Raw genomic sequence first — 10,643 nt, forward strand, 5'->3', positions numbered from 1 at the left:
TTAAGGGGTTGGTAAGCTTTTTGGGGGGGGAGTTCCATTTTTGGGGGGGGTTAAAGGCAAGGGACATCCCTGGTATACACAGATGTGCCATTTGCTACCCACCTCTGCCTCGTGGGTGAATGGCAACCTGCCCCCCAAACAGTCTGTTTGCACCAGGACAAACCCAGCGTGCCTGGCCCACTGAATTCAAATCGGGAGTGATGGGGAACCTGTGGTGTGGCCCTCCAAGTGTTTATGGTCTCCGATAATTCCACGCTGGAGGACTTCACCCCTTGAATTGAAACCTGGGATGGCAGTATGGAAGCCAGGAATAGCATTGGACAGGGTTAAACTTGGGTATATAAGCCAGGTGCCAAATGGTACCTTGAATCTAGGTTGCAGTCGGTCGCCACAATGGAATATCTATTCGCCTCAAAATTTCAAATAGAAATAATAAATAATGATCGTAAGATATTGTCAAAAATGTACAAAATGTTGTTGGAATGGTATACAATGGATGAGGAAGTTAAGTCGGTTATGATACACTGGGCCAGAGATTTTGGATATAACATACAATTGGAAGATTGGGTAAAAGTATGGAAAGAAAATATGGAAATGGAAAGAAAGACACTGGCATCGGCAGCACCAGCTCTGCCTTCCTGTGGCCTTGAAAAGCTCGAGCAAATGGGAGCAGAAGGGTAGGCAAACACCAACACCCCAGGATTGCTCACAAAGCACAACCTGATCGCACCTTTGCCAGATTTCCAAACGGAATTAACGCCCTTTACTTTTGCCAAGTACAGTGGTACCTCAGGTTAAGTACTTAATTCGTTCCGGAGGTCTGTACTTAACCTGAAACTGTTCTTAAACTGAAGCACCACTTTAGCTAATGGGGCCTCCTACTGCTGCCGCGCCACCGGAGCACGATTTCTGTTCTCATCCTGAAGCAAAGTACTTAACCCGAAGTAATATTTCTGGGTTAGCAGAGCCTGTAACCTGAAGCGTATGTAACCTGAGGTACCACTGTAAACGGCAGCGGATTTCCCCAAGTTGTGTGCCAAAAGAGATACAAAGTTGCATTTCTCCTCTCTACAACGTGGCGTGTTGCTGCCCCCTAAACTGCACCAGAAACTGTTTCATATCAACTCAGCAATAATTCAGTGTTGGGAAGTGTTACAATGTCTGCCTGCTGTGTTTTGCAACGTCCAAGGCAGAGGGGAGAAGGAATACTCCATTCTCAAGAACTAAAAACCTCTTCAGAAATTAAACACAAGAATCAGAAGTATCTAAGGACCTGCCTGGCAGCCACAGGCATGCAGTTGGGCAAGTGGGCTGGCATGGTTGAGATGCAGAACTCCATCCCTCCTCTGGGCTCAACACAGAAACCAAGCGGGCTGCTGGAGAGACAGAGAGAGAGGCAAAACCCTCCTTCACACACCCAGCATAGCAATGCAGATCTCCTCCATCCCTCCTCTATCAGCCACTAGCAGGCTAGTAACTTTGGGAGGCATATTTGCCGGTTAAAGACCACCAATCAGCCCTTCAAATTGACTTGCAAGTTTTGAAATCAGCGACGGTTTTTAAACAAATTTTTCTGAACCTTCTTCATCAACAGCCGTTCTCCCTCCGTACCTTTTGAGAACAAGAAACTTTGCACAGTTCTTTAAGGAAAAGGTAAAGGGACCCCTGACTATTAGGTCCAGTCATGACCGACTCTGGGGTTGCAGTGCTCATCTCACTTTATTGGCCGAGGGAGCCGGCGTACAGCTTCCGGGTCATGTGGCCAGCATGACTAAGCCGCTTCTGGCGAACCAGAGCAGCGCACGGAAACGCCTTTTACCTTCCCGCCTGAGTGGTACCTATTTATCTACTTGCACTTTGATGTACTTTCGAACTGCTACTTGCACTTTTGACGTACTTTCGAGCTCACCCCGTCGCGGGGATTTGAACCGCCGACCTTCTGATCGGCAAGTCCTAGGCTCTGTGGTTTAACCCACAGCGCCACCCGCGTCCCACCTGCACAGTTCTTTAGTACGGAATAAGTCTGCAAACCACATTAAGATCGTTTCTGGGTCAGGTAAAAGGGCTGCAAGCCTTGTCCAACCCTTTCAGACAGTAGCTACCTTTGTCAATATGAAGCAATCAACGCAGAGAAACAGGGCTGAATTGTCCAAATCCAGCACACCTTAAACTAATGACTCCTATACACTTGAAGATATTGCGTGCCTAACCACACGCAACAGGAAGCCACACGACACAGGAATGTCACCCGCTGTTCAAATATTGGCACTAGTGTTTGACGTACAGAAATTGATAGGGCGGCGACGCACACCCTCCCTTGACCTTCGTGGACTCGGCATTCCCAGATCGCTCTTTCATGCTGCCCTAAGAAAGGTGCCCATTTGTCACTGGAAAAAGCAACATAATCCAGAATTTGCAGCAGAACGCATCATACACCTTTTGCTTCCAAAGTAAGCTCCAAATCCCAGAATAAATATAGCTAAACCTCTAAGTTTAGGACCTGTAAAAAAAAAAAAGTAGAATTTTCATCTTGGGGGTGAGGACAATGACCAGTTTCCTCAGCATTTGGGGTAAAACTGACCATTACAAGCTTGACGTTCCCCCATCTTTCAGCCACATGAGGAAAGAAAGTCAGATTTTCCACTTCCAAGCGCACAACCAGAGCAGTTTTGGTTGTTGTTGTTTTTTCAATAGAAGAAATCTGAGCTTTGGTTGAGAATGTGACTTAAAGGATGTTTATCAAAGTGTGATCAGCACAGAAGCAGTAGGAGTCTCTCTGGCCAAACACTTTTGCCATAACAATGTTTGAACAAGAGTTCGGGGCCCGGGAGCAACATGGTGCAGAGCTACAGCCCAGCAGGACTGAAATGGCTATGGACAATCGATTCCAGATGGCTACCTAACTGCGCATCCGGTTCACAAAGGGGAGGCTCGGTTTGCTCACGTCAGGGCAATTCAGGAAGTCGCCAAGGAGCCTCGGCCGGGCGGAAAGGCTCAGGAGAGGCGAACGGAAAGCCGCAGAGGAACTAGGAGTCAGGATCTCTCCAGTTCAAAGCCCATCCCAGCTTGTACCTCCCTGCAGGGCCTTAGACAAACCACCACCCTCCACCCTGCTCCTCCAACCTGCAATATGAGGGTAATAAATAAACGCCTATGCAAATGCCAAGTTATGGCGTGGGCTCCTCGCTGACATTCCAAGCTCTGAACATGGCCTGAATGCGGCAACAGACCCAACACACCCCTTTTTCTTTAATCTGTCCCAGACCAAGGATGGGAGGGAGAAGGCTATTACGGCTCAGTTGCTTGTTGAGAATTTCGTCGGAAAAACAAAGAGAGGAGCAGCTCATATCGGTTTCCCCCGGTTCATACCTGGTGTCCTGATGTTCCGGACAACTGCTACCAATAGCACCAGGCAGCTGTAGTTCAAGGCACCAGCTTATTGGAGGAGGGGGAAAGAGAGCTCATTTACTGAAGGTACATTCTTCCACCTTTGGTGGACGTGCCCAAGAATCAAGGCTTTCTGGGAGATGATATATAATGAAATGAAAAAGGTATTTAAATATACCTTCCTGAAGAAACCAGAGGCCTTCCTTCTGGGCATTGTCGGCCAATTGGTGCCAAAGAAGGACAGAACTTTTTTAATGTACGCTACAACAGCAGCAAGAATACTTATCGCAAAGTATTGGAAGACACAAGATTTACCCACTTTGGAAGAGTGGCAGATGAAGGTGATGGACTATATGGGATTGGCGGAAATGACTGGCAGAATCCGAGACCAGGGAGAAGAGTTGGTGGAAGAGGATTGGAAGAAATTTAAAGACTATCTACAGAAATATTGTAAAATTAATGAATGTTAGAATGATGTTGGATAGAAATTAAGTGGTTTCCAGCTGTAATGCTTTAAGAGAATATGGAAAAAGGGTTATAAATAGGTAAAAATATAATTAAAATGATGTTGGATTGGAAATAAGTGGTATTAGCAATAAAGTTAATAAGAATATGCAAAAATGAATTGATAATGGATGAAAATACAGAGTTATAAAATGTTAAGTTATAGAGATAAGATAAATGAAAGAGGGTAAGGATTTGCTGATTTGATTATCTAAATGGGAATACAAGAAGGGGAGGTGTGAGGAGGTCAAAGAAACAAGCAAATGAGTTTTAAGTTATGAAAAACGGAATTGTTTTTAATTTTTCTTATTTTTTCTGTGTGTTTATTTTTATTTCTTTTTTTCTTTTATTATGTGTTTTTGTATATTTGTTTTTGTAAAACTTTAATAAATATTTCTCAAAAAAAAAGAGAGAGAGAGCTCATTTATACAAGTATCAGAATGCTGCAGTGCATCACTTTGGACTGCAGGTGAGTAAAGCCCTTTGCATGAAGCAAACTAACATATCAAGTTTTCATAGCCAAGCCTCCATACAACACCCCTACATGCATGTTTTTTTTAAAAAATGTGCAAGGGGAATTTCCTGCAAACAAGCTTTCCAACATGAAGCTCAACCCATCAATTTTCAGCCTGAAATGGCACCACAGAGGAATAAATTACAATAAACCTGCAACTGACGCGGGGGTTATATTCCAGGGATCGCACCTGAAGCCCAAATCCTTTATGATCACAACCCATTGGCAGGTGGGAGAACGAAAAAAAATTTCCCAGACTCCCACCCCCTTTCTGCCTCCATTTTATTTTATTTTTCAACTTTCTTTTTTCACTTGCCAAGTGTGTACTGCTGAACGTGTGCAAGTTTCAACCCAAGTTTTCCATTCTGGGGGGGGGGACGGAAAGAAGGCGGAGAAAGGAATAGATCATCTGTGCGACGACACCTTGAAAGCCCTTCCTCTGGTGTGGAAGCCATATGCTGCCTGGCACGCTTTGCTCTTGGCTGCGCCTGCCCCATAAAAATAGCTCAGGTGCAACGTCACAGCGACAAGGTTGATTCAAAGCCTGTGTCGCCAGGTGTAGTGGGAGGAGCACGATGCTACCGTTCAGCGTTTAAGAGGCCGCACCTTTTCCTCCCCCAGCAACTGTTACGTGAACAGGCTTTCGGAGAGACACATACACATTCCCTCCAGGTTGCAACTATGCCAGAAACATGGGAAAGTCATTAGCTTGGCTCTCACACAGCAAGCCGTGCCATTAAGTCTAGTGGCTACTACTCTCTGGTATCTTGATTTCAGCCCAGATATTTCTGAGGGGAGGGGAGGCCGAGGAGCCGAGCATGCAAGGAGGGTCTTGAAAGTTTGAGGCTTGTTACATGTATTTGAGCAACACATGCTCATTCTATTCAGAAAAAATATATTCCCGCAAGGACTTTCTTCCTGCCAACTCAGAGCCAGTACAGAGTCCCATGCCTCCTTGAATTTGGCTCCGCTGTTCTTAGCTGAGCCTTAAGACAGCGTGCAATTAAGATAATTAAACTAAATAGCAGATGGCCCACCACCGCTTGCCATTCAAATCCAGAGCACAAATGCTCTGCTGGACGATACAAACGCAACGTCCGCAACAGCCAGGATATTCTTCCAAAGTCTTGGAGTAATTTCGCAGGCACTGGGGACTGGCGGGGAAAGAGGGGGAGATTTCCCCCTCCTAGCACTCAGCAAGGTAACTAGGATTTTATAACAGAAATTCTACATGACTTGAGGTTGAAGACAAAAGTGAGGAACGTTGACCACTGCGGATTGGAAGGAGGAAAGCTGGACCAGAAGCCTGAGGGTTAAGTCCGGTAAAAAAAAAAAAGAGGTTATTGGAAAATGAAATCGCCACACAGCTGCTATTGATCGGTATAAAGATACGGCTTTTTAGAAAGCACCCTTGTGTATTCCCTCCCAATAATTGTAACACTAAATGATATTATATACAGTAAAGTGCTGCTGGAGTATTAGCACACATTCGCTCTAGCAATGCTTACAGCGACCCTGTAAGGTAGGTTAGTCTTATTGTAAAAGGAGGGGGTGCCAGGGCAAGAGCATCGTGGAAACAGCAGGACCAAATAGACCCAAGTTCCCAACTCTCGTCTCCCAGATGCAGCAGACTTTTTCCTCTAGAACAGGAGCGACTGCACTGAAAGACAACAGACTTCTTTCAACTCCAGCCAGCATGGCCAGTGGTCTGGACACACGTTAGCTACTCCTGCGACTGAAACACACACACACAGTACTATGCAATTGACAGAGGTTGTAGACATTGTACACACACACACACACACACACACACACACACACACACGTGCTTCTCAGATCTGAGAGGCACAAGGTGGTGGTGGGGAGGATCCGTAAAGCAATAAACGAGGCTGTCTGTTAATGTAAGCCTTTGCCACACACAAAGCACATGGCTTTAACACTGAGCAAACTGCAGAGGGATTTGCTACAGTTAAACAGCGCAGGCAGCTCGGGAATTTAGTCTGCCCCTAAGACTACTTCCACATCACAAGCCACAGATATGAGAGCAGAAACCCTGGCAGCCCAGTATGGGGGGGGGGGGGCCAGGCACAATCAGTGCAAGTCAGTGCTACTGGACATGACAGCTGACCTCAGGGAGCTGGCTAACAACAGCAGGGGAAACTGAAGGCCTGGCTTTCAAGGGCTGGACTTGTCGGACTTGTCCAATAAAACCACGCAATGAAGTGGCTTTTAACTACAGGGGGGCAGGGGGATTACATTTACCAATCATCTATGAGCAATGCCCGAGGCAGCAAATGTTTGCACTATTGTCATTAATTTATGAAGGCCCTAAAATGTCTAAATGCTGCACATTTTTTGGAAAAGAACAGTCCTTGGCCACAGGCTTCCAATCTAATAAAGTCCAGACACATTAGGATGGAGGCAGGGAGCGGTGGGGGGGGGGCGCGAGAGAGAAAGGGGGCAGTGGGTGGAAAACCCGTATACAACTTCCCCTTCTTTTGCAGCATTTAATGGCCAAGCCACCCCAGCCTGGGTTGTGGGGAGAGAAGTGCTCCAAGGGAAGAGAACATACACATCACCCATAAAAATGGTGTGTGATGTACGGGGATGCTAACTGAGCAGCCCAGATCTCCCAGGGGGGTTTTCTGTGGTGAGCCAGTTTGTAATTAAAAAACGCTTCCCCAGCAGCTGAGGAGGGAAGAGGGATTGGGGGGGGGGGGGGAGGCGGGAAGCAGCAGTCATTCCTTCCAGCGGCTCTTCCCCATCCCCCTCTGCAGGATGAATCAATCAAGGGAGAATGCTGGGAGAGGGATGGCTGGCAACACGTGCTCTTCACCAGGCAAGTTAAGCTGCCCCACCCAGCACTGCCTCTCCTCCTCCTCTTCCTACCACTCCCTGCTCACCCCCCCCACCTCCATCAACATTTCCATAAGCAAACTCCAGCCACCTTGAACAGTGACTAAGCTGCATCCTGTGTGCCCTCTTCTCTAGGCCCACACCTGCCCTCCCAACTCTCCATCGCAGGCAGCAGCACCTAGAAAACAGGCACCCCACAGACCTCACCACCACCCCGGCCAACGTTTTGCTCCCTTCTCTCCTCCCAAGAACTCGGCCACTGCCACCCCAACATGAAACAGAAAGGTATCACTGCGAAATAACGTCCTCCAGGATCAGCACGTGCTAGTGCCCTATTCATTTCCAGTCCCTAGCCAACTCTTTGCCCCTTCTGGGTTTATGCCCCCAAAATGCAGCCCCTGGCTTTCTCCTGTCTAGAACCCACACCTCACAAAGCACACTGTCAGCCCCCTAAGCCAACAAACCCCACACCCAGAAGTCTCGGTCCCGTAACACCTACCTGCCACCCACAACCCTCCACAATACAAGGCGACTGCAGTCCTGCAACAGGGGGAAAGTCTCAAGGGATTGTTTCAGAGTAGACCTGCACAGAACTATACATCTAAGAGTGTCCAGGGCAAAACAGGCCCTCTGATAATCTAGCTTCCCCTTACACCTTACCTTTGGTGTGCTTTGTCATATTCCTAGATCATGCGATTTCACTTCCACCCCCAGGATCTACTGAACACCCCCCCAACACACACACACCGAATCCAGATTCAGAACCACTGTTTGGCAGACCAGAGTAAGCATGGGCTCTCTGTACCCCTATCACAGTCTACGTTCGGGCTCCTATCCCCACCCTGGGCTGCCCTTTGTCCACCATCACCCCACTGGCAAGAAACCCCTGCACCCCTCTATGGAAAAAACCCCACATGCCCCGTCTCTCTGCCTCCTCCAATCCTCACATCACAACATTATCACACACCCAGGCACTGAAAACCCCTCTCCCCACCATATTATCCCCCCCCCACCCGCAAAGGAACGCCTCTCCCTTTAGGGCACAAGCAGCCAAAAGCTCACACAGGACTCAGAGGTAAGTGCATTTTTTTTTTATTATCTGTACAACACCTGGTGCACTTTGGAAAGCGAGATTACAAATAAATAACACGCAGACAGCCATTGTCTCCCAAAGCAGCTCAGGGCAATTAAAACACACACACACACACCAGACAGGCCCTACCGCCAGGGCTACACAAACTAAAAAGGAAGACAGGCAGGGGAGGAACAGAAGGGAAAGGTGGAGAAAGGTAAGTTCCTCAAGGCCAGAGCAAAGCGGTAAGCCGCAAATAATAATTACTATTGACGTTGTTATTATATATATATATATTATATAGATGCCCTCCAGTGTGTAATCTTGCTGCTGCCTCCACCGCTGATCTCAGCACACCCCATCAAAACCCACTGGTCCCCCCAATCTCTTACCTCGGACTCCCCCCCCCAAACCACACTTCTACCTTCTCTAAGCCACTGGTGGTCACAACAGGAGCGCTGCCACCATGCAAAGGTATGTCAAGGAAGGTGGAGAAATGGCTCCCCAAAATGCACGCTCGGGTTAAAGGCGGATCTCCTGGTGTCTTGCAAAGGCTGAAGATCGCTGCTCCAGGCCAGGCCGTGGAAGCCTCTTTCCCGATCCCCATTCCTACCCCACCCTCGGAAGCAATTTTAATTTTTTTTTGCTCGCCCAACGCGGGGAAGAACCACCACCTACGGGGAAAACCCCACTCAGGATCGCGCCACGTTCTCCTAACTCAAGACTTGCAAGCTTCTCTCTCTCTCCCCCCCCCCCCGCCCGCGACCTCCTTTTCTGGAGCTTTAGTTTTCTCCCGTTTAAAAAAAATTAAACTTGCACGGATTCACACAGACACGCACGCGCGCGCGCACACACACACACACACAAGCCCCCGGGGACAACGAGGGAGTGCATAAGACCACCTAATAATAATAATAATAATAATAATAATAATAATAATTCCAGTCCTAAGGTAAAGGAGAGAGAAGGGGCCAAGGGAGCAGCACTCTGCACATGTCCAGAGGAACCCTCGCCCCTCTCTTTTTTTTGTTTTTAAGGCTGTTTCTCACCCCAGTCCTGAGGTAAGGGAGAGAGAGAAGGGGCCAAGGGAGCAGCACTCTGCACATGCCCAGAGGAACCCTCGCCCCTCTCTTTTTTTGTTTTTAAGGCTGTTTCTCACCCCAGTCCTGAGGTAAGGGAGAGAGAGAAGGGGCCAAGGGAGCAGCACTCTGCACATGCCCAGAGGAACCCTCGTCCCTCTCTTTTTTTTGTTTTTAAGGCTGTTTCTCACCCCGGTCCTGAGGTAAGGGAGAGAGAGAAGGGGCCAAGGGAGCAGTACTCTGCACATGCCCAGAGGAACCCTCGCCCCTCTCTCTTTTTGTTTTTAAGGCTGTTTCTCCGCAGCTGAGGAGGGAAGCGGGGAGGCGCCTCCTCCGGGCTCACCTTGCGCTGCTGCTTCTCCCAGGCTGGATCGAGCAGGAGGTCCCGGTCCCAGTCGTCCTCTTGAGCCATGTAGTCGCCGATGCCCGGCCCGTTGCCGCCGTACTGATAAGAGGGTTGCCCGGCAGCGTGGTAATCCACCATACTATCCGCTTGGGCGCGGGAGCTTCGGCGCGGAGCGAGCGGCTTCCGTGTGAGGGAGAAGGAGCGCCCAGCTCCGTGCGAGGCGGCGGCACTGACCCAACTGACGACGCGCGGGCGCCGCCGCTGCCCAGAGGAGCCGCTGCGCCTGCGCACGGCCGCCCTCTCCGACACGCCCCCCTCGACCACCGAGCGCATGCGCATCCCTACAAGGATTTTTCTTTATGAAGAGGGCGGGGCGGTGGCGAACCCAGCAAGGACCCGCCCACAATCACAACAAAAACAAAAGCGGGACCCGCCCAGTCCTTTCTGATTGAAAAGAGCGGCCGCTCGGGAAGGCCAACGGGAGGGCTTTGCGCACGCGTGGGGGTGGCCACACCTACCCAGCCGCCCGATTGGTTGGCTCTTCTACGCTCCGCCTCTGCTCGGCCCTCGCGCTTCTGTCGCTCAGAGGAGCGGCAAGGGGTGGGTTTGTATCTCGGCGCGCATGCGCGAGTGCGCCCGGCCCCACCTTCCCTCACCTCAGGGAAATCGCGCCCAAATCAGCCTCTTACGTTCATGGGCGGTTTTATTATATCATACGTGTTCTGTATGATTAATACTACTATTTTTTTCGCAATAGCGGCAGCGCCTCATTAAAAGCATTCTAAATTAAAGACGTTAATTATAAACAGATAACGTTTAATCACCACGGGATTGTTAATATTCATGAAGTGAGCTTAATTAATATGCCATGTCGTGGGTATTAAA

At 49.0% G+C, this 10,643-nt stretch overlaps 1 protein-coding gene across 2 annotated transcripts in view; it reads right to left on the bottom strand.

Annotated features, from left to right (window-relative positions):
* The window catches only part of ACTN4 (actinin alpha 4), a 134,519-nt gene extending 124,442 nt beyond the window's left edge, over positions 1–10,077 (bottom strand). Inside the window, exon 1 of one of the 2 annotated variants that reach the window (XM_083626941.1) lies at positions 9,756–10,077. In XM_083626941.1, coding sequence (XP_083483067.1) covers positions 9,756–9,896 — 141 coding nt within the window. In that variant the 5' untranslated portion in view covers positions 9,897–10,077. The remainder of the gene's footprint in view (positions 1–9,755) is intronic. The other variant, XM_083626942.1, reaches the window with a different exon arrangement.
* Between the last annotated feature and the right edge of the window lie 566 nt (positions 10,078–10,643).

Source organism: Podarcis filfolensis, assembly GCF_964270895.1.
Source record: "Podarcis filfolensis genome assembly, chromosome: 8".
NCBI lineage: Eukaryota > Metazoa > Chordata > Lepidosauria > Squamata > Lacertidae > Podarcis > Podarcis filfolensis.